The following is a 20,474-nucleotide window of genomic DNA, read 5'->3' on the forward strand; positions in this document are numbered from 1 at the left end:
AATTATGAGAAGTGCATTTGCACAACCCACATCTGTTTGTGTGGTTGTATATGTAACAAAGTGTTGGAATAAATTAGACCTGGATGTGTAGCGATTTGACCCCTGGTTCAGAAAATGTGAGACATCCCATATAGTTTGGTATCAACAAGCTCCCAACAGCATGATGTTTTAATTAGATACCTCATGTGTAACCTCAACAGTACACTTTAGGCATAACATTACACACACATATCAAACAAAGCAAGGTATGCCTTCTAGGCACCTATTAAGTGAACTGGAGTAATGGGGTGGTACTGCAATACCTAGTGTTATGAAGCTGGGGGTACTGGTAACACCACATCTCACTATTACTCTAGGATCACAAGTTGCATCTGTATAGCCACCTATAGAATGGGGAATAGCATACTGGACATGAAAAGAAGCACACTTATTCTTTCTTCCTTATTATTGCTTTATTCCACACAGAAGAAATAGACATACAACCCTGGCAGATGACAGCAGCAACTGTCCCACTGCCTTACAGATTATCCCACAATTCTACATTCTAAGTCATGTTGCCAGGCACCCCCAACCTGCTATCATCTAAATACAACACAACTCAGTGTTTCTGCATTGTTTCAAGCAAGCAAACCTCTAATTCCTCTCTTTTTACTGAGGCACTGACCAGGAGGATTTTCAATAGTAAAAAATGTGAGATTAATGCACAAATCCCTCATCGCTTGTGTTTCCTGATCCAGACGGTAACTCTCTTTACCAGCCAGACCCAGAATACCAATGTTTGTTTGTGGTGTTGACCACAAACCAAGCTAAAGGGCAGCAGTGCAATGTACCTGGTCCAAGGCAAAGATCCAGTCAACGTGTGTTTGGAGGGATAGCAAAAGTGAACTGTTGCTGCCAATCATAATGAGGACCTTAATAGGGTATCACAATGCTCACTAGAGAAATGCCATCTAAGAGTTTAAAACACCGCACTACAATAGCACACCCTAGGCACACCAAAGCACAGATCCTAAGCACACATCCCACACAGCTTGAATATAATGTCAGCCAGTGTTCATCCAGACCACCTGAAAGAAATACGTAAGCAGTTCGGTTGAACTACACCAACCTCTCCAGCACAACTCACTACTCATTAAAACTGCACCACTTCCCCATAAGACCACCTCCACCACAAAACTAAATCAGATTTTAGTCTGCAATGGAAACTAAAGAACAGTAATTGATTAGCTGGGGACTGCAAGAAGCCACATTGCTATAGTCAACGCCTTTTATGGTATTCAGTTTACAAGCCTTTGAAGCCTGAACTGTCCTTGCCACCATGCAAACTCTTGGGTTGCAGATCACAGTAGATGTCAGGGTTGAACATTTAATAATGGCATTCTGTGCTAGCAACCTGAGACATTTAAAACAAGCTGGTTCAGGCTACTAAAATATGCAGTCAGAGGCTATTTTGAGGTTGCTTTCTGACAATCCCCTTTATACATCTAGGAGTTAAAAAAAACCTAATAGAGCAATTAAAGCCAACGTAAAGGTTATCAGTCCTCGAAATACATTTTCTCTTAAATTATGTACGTATATTGGAGAGTAACTGGCCCGTAAGCTACACACATTGAAATCATGTTGAAGAAAGTGCATCTTGGCTGTTTAAAGTAGGTCATTGTTTTGGTCTATTTTGTTCATCATTCATGATGTGTAAAGGCAACTGACTTGCCAAGGATGCTGACATTGTGATTCCGTGTTTTTCTCGGTCACAGTCCTACGCAATTTCGCCACAAATATTTTAAATACATAAACACGATTTATATACATAGAGGTACTGACAAGTATCCCCTTAGTGATCTTGATTTATACTGGTGAACTTGGTTGTATTTATAGCAATTCACAGTGGTTATTGAGAGCATGGGTCCAGCAAAACAAGGAGTATGAAACAGATGGGGAACATCCACCAAGCATTTAGTTGAGACCTTACAAGACAAACTAAACTTGGCTATTCGGAACGAAATTGCTATTTAAACGCAAACGTGAATCCATACATAACGCTGTGAGAACATTTTCAGAATTTGTTAGTACCTTTTAGCAAACAGGTATGATGTGATTCATACTGATCTCAGCCCTTTCTTAACTCTACTTCAAATGTTAACCGTTTCGGTGGGATGTGCTATGAAGAAAGGACCGTTCCCTTTCTCTAGCGAGAATCTTCTGTTGCTGAACAACTAAATAATTCCTGAAGCCAGTTTTGTTTTCCTCAGGTTGACTCCAAGAAGGAGAACTGAGGTGAAATCAAGACTAGGCTCCTAGGAATATATGTGGCTCCTGCACTTACACTTAAGAAAGAAAATACTAAGGGGCATATTTACAAGCCCCCTAGCACCACCTAGCGCCACCCTAGCTTAATTGTTTTTTACACTAAGGCGGCACTCTGGTGGCCTTTCCCCTACACCAGATTTACAAAGTGGTGCAATGCATGCATTGCGCCACTTTGCAACGCTTTGCTCCACATAATGCCTGCGCCAGGCGTAATGCATGCAAGGGAGGCGTTTTGACTCAGGGAGGTCCAAAAAAGTGTCTCAGTGCAACTTACAACATTTCACTACACCAATTTTTCCATCATTTTTAATGCCTGGTTAAGGCAGGTGTTAAAATGACGCACCCATTAAAATCGAAATGCATCCCTGTGCTTTGCTGGACTAGCGTCAAAATATTTGAGGCTTGTGCAGCAAAGAACCACAATAGCATCAAACAGTTAGACTCTATTCTCCTAACGACCACCATGGTGCACCATATTGTAAACACGCCGCAACCATGGTGTTGTTAGGTGGGGAAGGATCAACGCAAGAAAAGTGTCACATCAGGACCAATGCGCCACTTTCATGTAATTATCATCCTAAGTACTGGTTGCACTAGCATTGTAGGAGGAGACGGGGGATGTTGGCAATAGAAGAAAAATGTGACTTGAGGTCTCAGGGCGTGAGGTCCACAGGAAATGAGGGTAGGCAACATCTTCTCTTGTACGGGGTCCGTGTCTTTGCTTGCATTAGGATCCATGGCAAAACTTTAGTCAGAATGCTATAACATAAATTGAACTTTAAAATTTATAATTTCTGGTGATGTTTCTATCTGTCCGACAGTCCCAGACCACCTCCTCCATCAGTCTTTCTTTGCAGAGCGACTCACGATTAGGAGTTGGGGGAAATTCCCGGATCCAGCGCAGACAGAAATGTGTGCAGTTATTGAAAATCCATATTGTTCGATAATGATCACCCGCTGTTTTTCCCTGACAAGGTTTACTAGATAAAAAGTAACAAAATCTATCAGAGGGAAAGGACTGATAAAAAACAAAACATGGAGATAAATACCATATGCGGCAAAACTTTGAGTAGCAGTCATTTCCAGCACCCGGAAAAAACCTCACCCCATGGTACTCGTATTTGATTGATGCAGTAAAGACCATCTGAATTCCAACAACCTCGCAATCAGTGCCACAAAAGGAGAACTTGAGGGGTCAGCATGGTCACTATTCTGCCCGATGCATTTCAGAAAAGCAAAATTTGAAGCAGTGTCTGCAAAACCCGTCCTGAGCTTAGTGAAACAGCAGAAGTCCAACTAATGTTGAAATAACTGTTTTTTTTTTACACAGAACTGCCTCAACAAACAACAACTCCTGGCTGCTATCCGCCAAATGCAGCAGTTCTTGAAAGGGCAAGAAACTCGGTTTGCAGAAGGAATCCGCATTATGAAGAACCGCCTAGCAACCATACAGAACTCTGTGGCTAAGGCAGTCCCTGAACCACCAACAGGTAAGCACACTCATCCACTATTTTGCATGGTTCTGTTTTTCGTGTCCATTGAAAAGGAGGTGGAATAATCTTGATAGAGTCTTGTGTGCATAACATTCTGTGAGAGAAGTGTAGCCACCACTGGTGCAATAGTTGGAGCGGTTCTGTGACTCTAGTGTATGAGGAGATCACTGATTCTGAATTATCACTGTCTTTTAGTCTATTACTGTCCAATGAGGCTTCAGTGCGGAGTTTCTTAAACTTAAACTTTTGACTTCTGTGGATCCTCACTGTACCAGTACTGGAATCCGAGAACCCCCTCTGACACATTATTGAAGCCCCGGACTTCTGGTTTAAACAATGTTTACAATTTGAACCTCAGAAGAGAGCCCAGAAACACGTGTATATCTAGCAAATACACAAATATTGAAATATTTTAATTAATTCACAATCAATCATAGAGAAATCTGAATTTTATTTATTATGTGGGAGGTTGAAGTATTTCAACATTTAGTTTTAAATCTCAAATATAAAGAAATCTGCTAAACTCTAGGATATTACTTTGCCTTTTTTGCTCCCAATGCATTCTCTCTTCTCTCTTAGTGCATCTATTGAGGCCACACATCGTCCCATCGTCACTATATTCTCTCTGCTGTCATTGCGCTGGTCCAACAAATTAAGCATAGGATACCAACTAAATGTTTAGTCTCCAGTTTCAATATTGTTCATATTTACAGAACATTTTAATATTCTTAAGTTTACTTCTTTATTTATATATACTTTATTCATTTTTGTATTCTTTAATTTTCGAAATTGTCCCAGACCCCTGAGTTGGTTTTGGGGACCCTGAGCGTTCCACAGACTGCAGGTTAGGAATACCTGCTCTAGGGGGGACTATTTCCTTTCTTGCACTAGGGTCCATTGTGACTTTACTACAATGTTAATACAAGACCAGAAGAGATGCTTCTGTGTATGTATGCATATATCTTTATTGTATAAAAATATTAAAATATTCTTTACAACAAAAAACTTCACATCAATCAACCTAATAAAAATTTCTAATATTTCTAATTCACTAAATCACGTTTCAATGAGGTGGTGATATGGAAGATCTAAAAATGTAGTTAATTTCCCAAATGATTGAGCATAGTTAGCAGAACAAAAGTAAGCAATAGTATCCCTGATAGTTCTACAATTGAACATGATAAATATAGGCTTGAAGTATTTCCTCCTTAGATCAAGTAGTGCCGGACATAAGGAAATATTATGTTCTATGAATATCCTTCCTTATAACCACCATAGACAACAAAGCTTTTATGGCAAACAATTTGGATTCCAAGAGCCTTTGAATTGACATAGGGGTATAAGCATAAGACAAAATCTTAAATACTTTACTTTACAACCTGGCAAAATAATATGCATTCAGTATTCTTGTTTTATTCTGGAATAAGAGTTGATGGTGTAATGCATGTCTGTAGTTCCCTGCTGTAGACAGGTTTACAGCTCTCACATTTTTCCTAATAATACACTTTTATAGCCTCTTAGCTGAGAACAAAGCATATTTTAAAAGATCAATTAGGTAGGATGATTTGGTTTCCGCAATTATCCAGTTGATCTCAACAAGATTCAGGCCTGAGGTGTTATAACCTGTAGTTGCCAATTGTTTATGTATCAAAGATCTCAGGAAATCTTCCTTTGCCCCCATGCAATCACAAATATAATTTATCTTGATAGCAAAGTGTCTGAAAATGAATCTTATTTTTCTTCATGGGATAGAAGAAAGTTCATTTAACAGAAATCTAATATTTTATTTACATATGTGTATTTTGATAATACTTTGCGGAAACAATTATTGATTCACATAGTAAAGAGGGAACTAGTTTTGATTCTAATATCTTTAACGCTTGAATAATTGTGTGCACACCCCATGGACGTTCGAAAATCTTTTGACAGCCTCTGTGGTAACCTGGGCCTTAGATTTCAAATTTTTGATGTGATTCATCCATTTTAGCTTATTGTCTATTGTTAGGCTAAAAACCCCATATGCTGTAATTTCCTTGAGAGCCTGGCCTCCTATATATATCAGTTTAGTAGATAGTGAGATTTACCAAATACCATTATTTTAAATTTTCACATGTTGACTTTTAAATCATTTCATAAATTTAATTTCTATAAATTTGATAACTGTGTTTGTAAATCTGATGGAGTTAAAGAGAACATGATTTTATCGTATGTATAGGCCAGATAGCTGATTGCCTTTCCTTCTATGCTAGGGGAAAGAGCTTTGCTATGGTTTAAAAATGATGACAAATCAGCAGCGTTCAATGAAAAGGGCAGCGGAGCAAGAGTACAACCTTGTTTTGAGAATATTTGCTGATACAAATATATTTGTTCACTTAACCTGGAGCATCGAGCAGCATTATTGTAAAGAGTAGTAGGGTACGATTCATTCCCAACTTTCTATATTTTTCCCAAAGTTTGCTCCAACTAGCTTTATCAAAAGCAGAAGAGTAATCTTCATAGCAAGGATACAGACTAAGATTAATTTTGGGGTTTTATTTACTAATAGTTTCAGAGCAATAATATTATCAACCACTGTGCCTCCAGGGCTGAAACCAGATTGGGAAATAGATATTACATTGATGCATGCATGTAAACATTTTCTGTTGTAAATTTTGTGAAAAGCTTATAATCAAAAACAGCAATGAGCTGATAATTATTCACATCCTTCTTTGAGCCTTTCTTGTGTAGTGGATGAATAACAGCTTCTTTCCATGAAGACAAGAAAGTGCCTGATTCCAGGACCTGTGCTCAAGGGGCGTAACACAACTTCCTCCACAGTAAAGCGTATGCTTTAATCATATCTAGTGTTATACAATTTGGCCCAGACGCTTTAGATAAGCCCTATTTTTTTTTTTTTATTAAAGACTCTCTTTCTTCCTTGGACATCCATAAATCAGTGTTTGAAATAAGAGATTCATATGACGCAAAACTGCTGCTGACATAAAGACTGTCAACATATAATTTCCATGACTTGCATGGAATAAAATGATCATTGCCACATCTGTGAGATCCAGCACCACTCACTAGTAGGGACCAAAATAGTTTAATGTTGCCAGTTTTGATAGATTAATATAGTTTTAACAGAGCATCATATGGACCCTTCGATTACTTTTTTGAATTTCACATCTATAGTGCTTTCTATCATTCTTCATCTTTATATTTCTCCAAGGGGTAGTTTAAGTTTTTGGCAGTCTTCAAAGCTGTTTTTGATGTTTTCATTTAGGTGTAATCAGAGTGAAACCTACATCTAGAATAAAAGATTACTCTTTGTCGATTTTGAAGAACTGAAATAAAATTTACCTGTAAAAAATTGTCCCAATACCTACACCAACTGGGAATTGAGGGTGGACGCATCTGTGAAGCCACGGAAGAAGTTAGACAATTTTGTTTGCCTAAAAGCAACAATTTATTGCTCAGAGCCCTTTAATTATTTTTGAATTTATTTAATAGGCATTTTTATCCAAATGCAAACATCACGCTTCCATGCATCATAACTAACCTATAAAGTTATTTATTGTGGATTGTGAGAACTTTCTTTCCTTTTAAAATTTGATAGACTTCACATAACGTAAAGGAGGCAAGGTACAATAAAGTAAAATCTTTGATACTTTTTGAGTTAGTTGAAATAAAAGTGGATTCTGCTGGTGATCTGAAGAAAATCTCCCATTCAGAGTTCAAAAGCCAAGATCCAAAAATAACTTCCATATTACATAACTTTTTGGTTTAGTGTTATCCCACCAACTGGTTGTGGTAGTGGCTGGGATGTTACTTTATACTTCAGCTGAATCAACTGCAGTGCGAGCCCTCCTATCACGCACTCACCTGGTTCCAACCGCAGAGGCGATGCTGGACTTGTTATCCCCCCGGAGGGCAGCCCATGAACAAAAAACCCTAAATCCTTAAGTCATACACTGCTTTCGAGGGGAAGGGGGTTGGGACAAAATGAGAAAAGATAGGCTTGTGGCACAGGTCCTGCTCTACAACACTGTGTACAAGGTTTTGCACTCCCTAGACCTTTTGTGTTGGTATGGATGTAGTGCACTGGAAATAACAAGAATAAAGAATAGTTTAGCAACAATTCTCAGCATACAAAGAATATGTAGTTATTCTCAACATTGTACACTTACATGCTTCACTACAAGTACTGCATGAGAGCAGGTACAAATAAAGATTCAAGTTTGGAGTTTCTGGCACTCCCACGATTCATTGTACATTCAGTTCTCTGCACAAGTTTATATACATATATAGTGTGCTCTAATAAATCCTTTCTTGTTCCTATTACAACAATTCGTCAAGAATTACTGGTGGGCAGATTTCAGTTCTAAAATAATTCAAGTATGGAGTGCCCACTTTAAAAAGGAGTTCAGTTCAGAGTGCTAAAGCTATTGAAACAAACGTTGTATCCGATTTCCAGAAAGCAAGCTTTCTCTATTCAGAACTCAGTCTATAGATAGTCTTAGATTAATTGAAGGATTAGTGCACACTAACCTGTGATCAAGTACTTAGCCTTGTCTCTTCTGCTTAAAACTGGAATCCAGAGGAAGTTTTTGTAGCTATTGGGCAGGGAGCCAAAGAGGAGAGGAATCGTCACATTGTAAGCAAAGACAATGAAAGAGTTGTTGGCGTCACGATCACAGGAGATGCAGGAAGCTTGAGTTGAGGAAGACTAGAGAGCTGGAGGAATCTGATCGATTCAGGAAGTGAGTGCAGGGATGATGCTTGCTCAGGACAGGAACGAGGTCAAGCACTGACTTGAGTTTCGGGTGCAGCTTAAATACTCTGTGGCTGACTCCTGAAAGGCATGTGATTCACACGGGAGGCAGGAAGGTTCCAACAGGCCTTGGGAGAGAACGTGAAATATATAAAGTACACTGTTCCAAAAGCTTATGGATTATCCTTGGGAACCACTGGTCTCAGGAGCAAGAGCCCTCAAGCATCACAATGGATGACTAGTATCATCATTGGGAATTGCTCCACACCAAGCTGGCGCTGCAATGCCTGGCGGGCACCCCTAACGGGGGGCTCTAGACCATCTTGAGCAGATTGTTATGCAGTCAGAGGTACTGATATTCAAGCACCAATGCAAAAAAAAACAGGGAGAGGTCAAAAAGTATAGTTAAAATTGGTTATTCATCTTCCTATAAACATCAGTATTTTAATCAGTAAAGCGGAGATGAAGACCAAGATTAAAACAGAGAATCAAAAGTCATATATAGAGTGTAATGCTCAAAGACTTTTGCGTAATGCTAGGGACTCAGGATTATAGTAGAGTCTTTAGGAACAGGTCAACATGTTTCGCGTCTGTTGGTCCATACGGATCCATTGACGCTTCATCAGGACCAAAAAAGAAGAATCACCTCTTCACAAAAATATATATATATTGAAAATAGCCACCACTGGTGGGGTAGAAAAACCATTAACTTACATTTAAGTATACTGGTTACAACAGGTCACCCTAGAATATAAGCACATAGACAGACAAAAACACCAGAACAAAAACCCATAAAGTGGTTAGTGGTCAGTGAATAGATAAAATGAAAATAAAATAAAACATGTGATAGGTCCAAACCACATGCTTGTAAATGGGCTTACCATCCCTAAATTGAGGAAGGACCCCTTGGGTAACACGTTCCTGGGACTCAAAAACGACACTGAATGAAGTAAATATTAAAAAATATTAACAAGTTATGTTAGCTGTAATTCCTAGGTAGAGTTACGCTTTAGAGTTGAAAGTTGATGTTATGAATTAGTCAATATCACAAAGCCCGTGCTTAAATGATCGTAACGCGGCAAGTTCAAAAGACAAAAATACATTAACTCAACCTCGTTGTCGGGGCACACCTAAATAGTAGCAAAGAGTCTGATCTTAAATCACCTCAATGGTTAAATAACCTTACCGTAATTGCCGACGGTCCAAACTTGGGAGAGAACACCTGTCAACCTAATGGTTTTGACCTTTGGTGCAAGCAGGTGCAATCAGTTAACACTAGCAGGTGGAGTCAATAGGTCTTGGCAGTTGGAACCAATAAACAGAAGCAGGTGGAATCAATTACGATTAGCAGGTGGCAACAGTAGGTCATGGCAGTGGATACCAATAAACAGAAGCAGGTGGGATCAAGTAACATTAGCGGGTGGAGTCAACAGGTCATGGCAGTTGGAACCAATAAACAGAAGCAGGTGGAATCAATAAACAGTAGGTGGAGTCAATAGGTCATGGCAGTTGGCACCAATAAAAAGGAAACATTTTAATTCCTCCCAAGTGTGCAAACCCAAAAACTACTTGAACAACGGTACCAGAATGTTCTAATGGATTCATGTGCCCTGGTAGGGACCATGGGCTCTAAAGGGTGTTTATCCTGGTGTTGCAGGATGCCATGAAGTGCCGCAAGGGAAAAACACATGAGCCCTGTGTATCAAACCACAGTACAGAGGATGCAAGAGGGGATTGTGACACACCCAATAATTATATAATAAGTTATTGTAAAAATGTCTAGTGATAATAATCATGTGGTAAGAATTGTGATCAAGGATGGACTCCAATTCATCGAGTACCACTCAGATACTTGATTTGCTCTTCATTCATTATGGAGGGAAGTAAACATTAATATTAAAAGTGATCTTGCCCTTTCCGACCCAGCTTGAGTTGTTAGGATGAAGTCTGATTTAGAGTTAATGGGTGTGTTTTTCAAATTTATGCTGTTATGTATTAAAGTTATCAATCCTTGGGCCAGGTGACCCATGGAACTCTCCTTTGCATGAATTTTGAATCAAAAAGAAAATTGATCAATTGAAGGGTTCTGTGTGCCATGTTTCCTGCAGGCAGACTATTTGATATGAGTCTAGACAATTGATCAGATCATTGTTACTGTACCTTAAATGTCTTTGAATGCCTGCCATGCTCCAAGAGCAGATAAGTAACATGCCATTTTTGAAAGAAGCCCTATCATCTTTTTGGTTAGGTGTAAATAGGTGCTGCCAAGTTTTGAGTGGGATTCTGAGCCAATGAATTTGTAACGGTAACCTGATGTTTAGATGTCAGATGTTTAACAAAATGTTAATTGCTAGGTTCAAGTTATGTGAAGCACTGGATGGCTCTTGAAAGTGGCTTATTTTATTGATCAGTCTGCCATGTTCCCTAAATTGTTTTTGGAATATATGAGAATATTTTCGTTTGGATGAATTTGACAGTAGGATACCCCAGGAGGCTAATTCGGTTTCCCTCCCCATTATTTTTCTTACAATAGCTTCCGTTGACCAAATTATCCTAAAGATTTCATTTTTGGAGCTGTAATTTTGAGCAAACCTTATAACTACTAAATCTGAGGAAGACAGGTCTTGCAGTTCTGGAAATTGATAGTATTTTTAAAACCTTTTGTCTGTTAAGGATGTTAAATGAATCTTGTGAAATGTGTTCTGGTGTAAAATTGAGAGCAATAAGGTCCGTATTGTAGCATTATAAGGACGTATAAGGGAGAAAATAGATGATAGTTGTAATCCTCTTGCTGAAGTATCTGATAACTGCTTCGGTGGGGAGGGACTTCGGTTAATTGTTCCATCATTGGCTTTTGGTGTTTGATGACACTGTGAAGAACTGTAAAGGTTTGGTGATAATTGGTTGTATCCTTTAAGGTTCCCCACTGTTGTACTTGATACATTTTTGGCGAGAGTTACAAAGCCATCAGCTATGGTTTTTTTGATATTCGTGTACTGTAGGTTTCCTTGGTACTGGCCATTCAGGGGATTAGATGAACTAACAGCTCCATCAGCAACCAGGGTAAGTGCAGTATGGGACATCTCAGTGTCTCTGATTATTAAAGATGTTCAGGACGGCTTCATCATTTAAGGTGTTTTTATTAGACTACTCAGTTTATCATCCACTTTATTCTTGAGCTCAGATTAGTTGGTGGGAGCCATTTCCCTAATCTTTTCGGGACCATCTTTATGATTAAAGATAGGAAAAAATATATATTATTTTTAATTAGATTATGATCCGTCTGTACTGTAAGAGGATCTTTGAGATTTGACATTTTTGTTTCATCTTCTTAGCTTTCTTAGACAGCATTTACTGAAGCAGGGTTAAATTTCATCTAATGGCTCACTCTGTAAGATATCAGTTGGAGATACATTGTTCTCTTGCTGTTTCTGTATTGATTCAGCCTCAGTTTCTTCTACCTGGATTGGCTAACAAATATCTGTATCTAGGTTACCAAGAGCGTCATAAACTGAGTTTTTAACACCATTGTTCCCAATTTGTATTAATTTTAGCAGTTTTCAGACATATAGCTGTATTAGATTCCTTGCTTCTATCATCAGGATTTATCTGTGCTGAATCCAGCTTGATCATCTGTAACTTACCAGGTAATAGTTGCAGCCAGTGAAAAATGTCATCAAGTCTTGACAGATGATGAGATAAGTATAGTTCCTGTTTTTCTACAGATTTTAGCTGTTTAAAGGGCTTACTTGAAGTTCACTCACATTTTGAAGCTCAACTCTTAAGTATTTCAACAAGGAAATTTGTTCCACATAGCTTGATGCCTTAGCATCAATAGAATCTCCCATTGTTGAAAGACTTGTAGTGATCACTCCTATTGCTTGCAATACTGAATACACAGAGTGAGTAGATGAATCTTTTAGGACCTCTTGGTCCATCCTAATATTAACTGAGTTGTTTATTTTTGTGCACTTGGAAACTAGACTCCATTTCTGAGGTGGGTAGAGCATCTAGACCGAAAAGTTCTAGTAACAATATGAGTAGTCCAGTGAGTATGCAAGAAGGTTGTGAGGTATTTGATCATCTTTTGAACAGCATGGAAACTTTTCAATTGAGTCCTCATCCTCCCAGTCATTTCTATCAGGGGGTCAATACTGTACATTGAGTCTTAATCTGGATTACAGATAAATGAGTGAGCACTTTCTGTTATGGTGCTGATTATAGGAAATTTTGAAAATTTATATTATGAGGGGGGCGAGTGCAGTAGTCAAACAAATTTTGTGTTAGCAACACTCAAATCAGAGGATGAAAGATTTATGTTCATTGGAGGGGATGCTTGCCGTAAGGCACATTTACTATACTGGTAGATTCTGTGGTGGAGAAATTCTTCTTGAAGCAATCTCTGATTGAGATTTGTTTTATTGTTTTGGCAGCCAATACTTGATTGTATTGGTGAGTCACCATGATCCATTTGCATTATGCACCCATTACCTGAACTCCCTTCAGGCATAATTACAGATTATTTTGCCAGCTTTTTTTGTGACCTCTAGGTCAATCACACAATCAGTCAAAACAAGACAGGACGTATAAAATGCACAAATAAAGCTTACCCAAAACATAAAACGGTAAACACAGAAAAGAATAAAGAGAGAATCATCGGCTAATTAGATCCTTAGATTTCCAGCTTTTAAGGTGTTTCCAGGTTTTTCCAGGATTTGGTTATAAAATCACCAACTGGTAGTCAACTGGTATTTAAATACTACTGACAGAATGGGATTGCAGTGTGCAACAAAAACAAGAGATTTTCTGAGGGCAGAAGCAAGAAGACCCTTTTAGCCCCTGCGCCTTTTTGACTCAATACTGGGATGATAATTCAGTCTGTGGTCGCCTTTCATGTGACCTTGTGTAGAGAAACAGTAATCTCCCCCAACACCGCTATCCTCAGTACAAGCACTGTTGCACCCCCAGCTCCTGCTTGACTGTTATCCTTCCCTCCTCACCTGACCAGGCTCACCTGTTGCCTATGATGCAGGTGGCTGACTAAAATCAGCCTGAACCAAGCGACCACTCTGTGCTGACGCATGTGAACAGTCTGAGCCACCTGAGGGCAACTGAGGTACACCCAAGACACGAGAACCACCAACTGCTGTCATGGTATGGTAATCTTTTTCAGAAATACTTCTGTGAAACTTGATTTGTATTACTTCCTCACATATTCAAGTTTCTCCTCACTGAAACTGATTTTTTGTTTGCAGTTCAAGGTGGTACTTAGGTGCTCTAAATAATAACTTTGTTTTCACAATCTGGACATCATGATTGACCGGCTGATGATGTGTTGAACTTTATGGTCATATGGCCAGTTTTAGAAAAACATGGACATTTCACTTACAAGTTTCTAAACTCACCAGGTGACTGATTTCCACTTTTAAGGAACTGACAAACATTTACATAAGTACTCCTGGAAACTGGTGACATATTTGAGTTAGCAACAGTGTGCTGTCCTACCTTTGTGCATGCTATATAAAGCACATCACAACAAAACTGTAACAGGACAGGATGACATTTATACTCATAGCTGTCCAAATATGATCTGCTCATGAAGGACACCAGAGCTGCAGTCCCAGAATAGCAAACGATGAAATGCTTAAGGTCGAATGGCACACAGCATCTGTGTGGAGAGACCTGCTGAAACTCCAGTTGTTTGACAGGATGTTGACAGCAACAATATTGAGGTACACAAATAACATTCAAAAATATTCTATACAAATATATTAAGTGTACATATTTTATATTTAAACTACAAAAATATTGTGGAACAGAATATCACCAAAAAATATAAAATTATTGTTTTATTAATACATATTGAATAAGTAATTTATTTAAAATATTAAATTAGTAAATAGTGAAATGCTCTAAAAAAAATAATAGTTTCAATATAGTATGTTGAAAGTATTAAAAAATGTGTGTGTGTGTGTGTATATATATATATATATATATATATATATATATATATACACATATATATATATCATCACTTAAAAAAAACAAAGATTACAGTTAGGTGCTGAATTTACCTGCAGAAAAGCCAGAGAAATTACGTTATAATTATAGTTATTTCAAATAACTATAACTTGAGCCCTAAGGTAACTATAACTCGCACCCCTACTACGCACAATTTTTTCTTCAATAATTTGACTGATAATGTTTCATTGATATTTTTATTGACATTATAAAAGTTGTTATGAGTGCTTTTATGTTTGTGGTAATGAGCAGTGCATGGTGAGGGAGCAAGTTATAGTTACCTTAGACCACAAGTTATAGTTACTTGGAATAACTATAACTATAACTGCTTAATTTCTCTGGTTTTGTGTGAGTCTTTGGTTTTGTAAGTGAATTTCCATGTTTTTTTAAATTTCCTAACTATAACATCCCTGTAACATTTGTTTTTTTCAGTGAATCTCTATTGTTTTTTTAATGTAAAGTAATTTTCATTACTATACATTAATCCAAAGTATTGCCGCCAGGCCCTGGGGCTAACCCCTTATAACCACCCAACCCCGCACTGCTCACAGTCTTTGGCTGTGCACGGCAGGGGTTGATAGCCTCCGGCCAGGCCCTCTGGCCAACCCCCATAACCACCCAACCCTGCGAAGTGCATGCCCATTGGTCGTATACAGCAGGAGTTGTCCATAGGGCCTGTCTCACTGGGAGTGAGAATAGGTGTGAGAGGGTGTCTCTGGGTGTGAGAGTAGGTGTGAGAGTGTGTCTCTGGGTGTGAGAGTGCATGTGAGAGTGTCTCTGTGAGTGGATGTGTGAGTGTCCGTGTGGGTCTGTAAGTGGGTGTGTGAGAGTCTGAATGGGTCCGTGAGTGGATGTGTGAGACTTTGAGTGGGTCTGTTAGTGCGTGCATGAGTCTCTGAGTGGGTCTGTGAGTGGGTGTGTGAGTAGGTACATGAGTCTCTGAGTGCATCTGTTTGTGAGTGCATGGGTTTCTGAGTGGGTCTGTGAGTGGATTTGTGAATATCTGAGTGGGTCTGTGAGTGGGTGCATTAGTGTCTGAGTGAGTGTCAGACTAGGTCTGTGAGTGGGTATGTGAGTGTCTGCCTGGGTGTGTCAGTAGCTGACCACATAGGCACTCTTTTATTCAACAAGAGATTTGCATAGTCATAGTAATTTAAAGGGGAGAGGGGGTGATGTATCCCCCATGCCCGGGCTGAATTTAGCCCTGGGAACCCCATCCCCCAGGGACTGGCCTTCAATAGGGGGGGTCTGCATGACCTCTCCATCCCGGCTCGATTTTGGCCCCAGGGACCCCATCCCTTGGGGCCTAGCCATGGCCTTTGCCCGTGCATAACAGGGGTTGGCCACAGGGCCTGTCTCTGTCAGTGAATCTGTTAGTGGGTGTGTGAGTGTCTGAGTGGGTCTGAAAGTGCTGTGTAAATCTATGAGTGTGTCTGAGCGGGTGCATGAGTATCTGAGTGGGTGGGTGAGTTGGCACATCAGTCTCTGAGTGCATGTATGAGTGAATGAATTAGTATATGAATGAGTCAGTGAATGGTTGAAACATTTTTTTTGCATATTCTCGAAAATTCTCAAATATCCTCGAAAATTCTCAAATATCCTCGAATATTCGAGAATGTCCTTGAATATTCTAGGATATTCGAGAGTAATCACGCATGTGGAAAGAAATCAATTTTAACTCATAATTGGAGCCTAAAACACCCGTGTATCACTCCCCTGGGGTGAGGTTACCTCCACCCTGACCCCTTATCATTTCTAATTTCAGCCCCAGGGACCCTCTCCCATAGTATAAAATGGCAGCCACAATTTTCTAGTCAGGTGTTGGCCAGCCAATTACAGTGCTTCTAATCATGTGCACATTCGCGAAAATTTGCCAATATTCACTATTTATTCGCGGCCAGAAATATAGAATTTGGATAATTCCTTGTAAACTATTGAATGGATTTACACCAAATAACCAAAAGTGTAATCTGCGTACCGACAGCTAGCTTTCTGTCTACTTTGGTGTAATTATGTTGAGAAGTTCGGGCTGTAGTCGTGTCTAAAGGTCCTACGGGAATTAACATGGGAAATGCAACTTTTTTTTACCTCCTCTTTTTTTCGGTCCCCGATTGCTGGATCACCTCAAAACTTTCCATGTACAACAAGAATCACCTGGCACTTTTCGTGTACATTTTGTGAAGATTCGTCAAACTGTGCCCATTATATAGGCAAGTCAAAAAACGCTTTTTCTATGGAAACATGATTCTAACTATAACCACCTACTGGTGACTTATGTATAAGCTGGAGGTGGTCACCAGTAGCTGCAGCTATGTCCTGGGGGTGGTCACCCTGGGACATAGTGGTAGCCGGCCCCTGGGGGGTGGCGGTCCCCAGGGCCATCAGTGGCTCCTCGAGGGGGGCTGTGTGGGCCCCCCCAGTGTAGCCATCGCCCCGGGGAAGTGGTAGTCTCCTGGGCTAACCGAGGTCCGAAATGGACCCCCATCACTTTTTTATTGTAGCCCTGGAGAGGTGGTGATCCCCGGGGCTGTGGGGGGTGGGGGCTGAGCAGCCCCCGCACATAATATAAAGAAAGCCCTGGGTAGGTGGTGATCCCCAGGGCTGTGGGAGGGGCGCACAGCCCCCTGCACAGAGTATAAAGAATGCCCGGGAGGTAGTGATCCCCACGGCAGTGGGGGACTCACACGACCCCCACACAGGATATATCAATGCCCTGGGGAGGTGGTGATCCCGGGGGAAACGTGGGGCCACGCGGCCCTACCAGCCTAACTAATTACAAAGCCCCAAGGAGGTGGTGATTCCTGGGTCGCAGGGAGCCAGGCAGGCGGAGCCCATGCTTCATTTAAAAATATTTTTTGGGCGGATAAGGCAGATTCAGCGCAACTCCAGACGTAAAAATAAAAAAAATGCTTTTTACCCCGGGGGGATCCATTGAAGTGTTGTCAGCCAATCAGATCTCAGCACAAGATCGGGAGGGGTTGTGACTACTTCACGTACCAATATATACAAATTTGTTTTCACTTTAATTTCTCAAAAACTACTGAACAAATTTACACCAAAACAAAAAAGGTCACTGTCTCGATCAACGTTTTTGCCAAAATTGGTGTAATTCCATCCCGTAGTTTAGGCGCTATCGCAGTTCAAAATCCCTATGGAAAAGTGAATGAGGAAAACATGTTTTGGGACCCCCCTTTTTCTTGCCCTCCCTGGATGGATCACCACGAACCTTTCCAGACAGCAGCTGACGTGACTGGCAAATATTTTTGAAAGTTTTGTGAAGATTCGTCAAGCGGCGCCAAAGATATAGGCAAGTAAAAAAACACTTTTTATATAGAAACTAGGTCCTTACTAAAACTACCTAGTGCCGACTGCCACTAAGTAACATATATGTATAGCCCTGTATATGCCTAAGAAAATCCTGGAAGTATTTTGATATCACTGGAAGCTCAGTTGAGGCCATCAGCATTACTGAGAAAAACAAAGGTTACAAGGGCATTATAGTTAGGCTTACATTTTAAACGTACCAAACCATAGAAATTTACCAGTTATACTTAGAGTTACCTCAAGTAACTATAACTCGTGTCCTAAGGTAACTATAACTTGTGCCCACGCCATGCACAGTTTTTTCAATAAATATTTTACTACAAATATTGCATAGATATTATCAATGATGTTATCAAAGATGTCAGGAGTGCTGTAATTTGTGGGCTAGTTAGCAGTGCATGGGAGTGAAGGTTTCCTCTGTCTGTCTGCCCGTGGAGATGCAGGCAGGGAGACAGAGGAAACATTGCTCTCACAGAGAGGTAGCTGCTTTAGCAACTCCGTCTCTGTGACAGCAATACACTTTCAGGTTTCCTGGCCCCCCGATCGCAGCACAGCTGCGATCGGGGGCCAGGAAACACTTTCAAAAGGCCTCGTAAGAAAGTGGAGACTCTCCCCTTTCTTACGAGGCCTTCTGAAACTGTTTCCTGGCCCCCGATCGTAAGAAAGGGGAGAGTCTCCCCTTTCTTACGAGGCCTTCTGAAACTGTTTCCTGGCCCCCGATCGCAGCACAGCTGCGATCGGGGGCTGGGAAACACCACTAGACGCCAGGGATTTCACTTTGGGGGGGCGGCCCCCTCGGAAAACGGGCCGCCCCCCCCCCCGGGCATAATTTTTATTTAAAAAAAGGTAGGTGCCCCCTGGGGGGGCGCGATCGGGAAATTTTATTTTTTTTCCCAAAAATACAATTTAAAAATAAAAAATAAAATAAAATGACAGGGGGTCGCCCGTGGGCAGGGTGACCACCTGTGGGGGCAATATTTTTTTTTAGATGTTGTAGGGTTTCCCTGGGGGCCATTTTGGCCCCCAAGGAAACCATACAACAACTAAAAAAAAATAGATCTATATATAGATCTATATATATATATCTATGTAGATAGATATATCTATGTACATGGATATATCTATAGATATATCTATGTACATGGATATATCTATAGATATATCTATGTAGATAGATATATATATATATATATATATATATATATATATAGAGGTAGATCTATATATATCAATCAAAGAGATTTATAAAGCGCGCTACTCACCCATGAGGGTCTCAAGGCGCTTGGGGGGGGAACAGGGGGAGGGAAATGGGCTGGGAGGTTCACTGTTCGAAAAGCCAGGTTTTGAGGCCCTTCCTGAAAAGAAGTAGGTTTTGGGTCTTGCGAAGGTGGGTTGTGAGGGCGTTTCAGGTTTTGGGTGCAAGGTAGGAGAAGGATCTACCCCCGGTGGTGGTGTGTTTGATGCGGGGGACAGAGGCGTGAGAGAGGTCAGCTGAGCGGACGTTTCGTGTGGGGGTGTGGAAGGTGACTCTCGTTGAGGTAGGCAGGGCCTGTGTTGTGGAGTGATTTGTGTGCGAGGATGAGGATCTTGAAGGTGATCCTTTTGTCAATGGGGAGCCACTGGAGGGATTTGAGGTGTGGAGAGATGTGTTCGTGTCGGGGGAGGTCGAGGATGAGTCGTGATGCTGAGTTCTGGATACGTGTAGTTTGCGCTTGAGTTTTAGAGTGGTGCCGGCGTAGAGGGCGTTTCCGTAATCAAGCCTGCTGCTGATGAGTGCGTGAGTGACAGTTTTTCTGGTCTCTGTGGGGATTCATTTGAATGTTTTTCAGTATACGGAGTGTGTTGAAGCATGAGGAGGTGAGAGCGTTGATTTGTTGGGTCATCGAGAGGGAGGAGTCTAGGATGATGCTGAGGTTGCGTGCATGGTTGGCGGGGTGGGTGCAGGGCCTAGCGTGGTGGGCCACCATGAGGGGTCCCAGGTGTTTTTGTGTGGGCCAAAGAGGATTATTTCGGTTTTGCTTGAGTTGAGTTTCAGGTGGTTGGCTGTCATATATATATCAGTTTTGTCAATATGTGTGTTGTTTCCCAGGGGGGAAAAGGGTCCGACTTGTCTAGTGGCAGTTTTAGTGCCATAAAGAAGCGCAGAAGGTTTATATGCCTACTGCAAAGAGCAAATCTGTATTTTATGTAAATAGCTGAGTACATTAGTAAAGTCAGCCATTACCTGCGCTATAATACCAATGAAATGTATGTGCGGGGTGGAGGGCGGCTATGGAGAGATGAAGGGCACTTTTGCTGGGTGGTAATGAGGGAATCCGAGGAGGAGGGAGTGGGAGCACCAATAAATATTGTTGGACTGGGCGCAGGAGGTGCTAAAGACTGTGACGAATGGTATGTGACAAGGTGTTTTTTGAGTGTCTTGAAAGTACGTGCTGATTGAGGGAAGAAGCGCAGGTAAGGTGGCCTTTACTGTTGCACGTATCTCACACACACCATCGATTTTGTGACTGTCTACATAGGCTAGTGTTTTAGAGCAACAGTTTAGCCAATAGCAGAGATGGCATCTTGATGGATGACTG

General features: G+C 40.7%; 1 protein-coding gene across 1 annotated transcript in view; it reads left to right on the plus strand.

Moving 5' to 3' along the window:
* FBLN7 (fibulin 7) overlaps window positions 1-20,474 on the plus strand; it is a 698,570-nt gene that overhangs the window by 332,855 nt on the left and 345,241 nt on the right. Inside the window, exon 2 of the mRNA XM_069235079.1 lies at window positions 3,638-3,797. Coding sequence (XP_069091180.1) covers window positions 3,638-3,797 — 160 coding nt within the window. The remainder of the gene's footprint in view (window positions 1-3,637; window positions 3,798-20,474) is intronic.

The sequence above is a fragment of the Pleurodeles waltl genome, chromosome 5 (genome assembly GCF_031143425.1).
Source record: "Pleurodeles waltl isolate 20211129_DDA chromosome 5, aPleWal1.hap1.20221129, whole genome shotgun sequence".
Taxonomy (NCBI): domain Eukaryota; kingdom Metazoa; phylum Chordata; class Amphibia; order Caudata; family Salamandridae; genus Pleurodeles; species Pleurodeles waltl.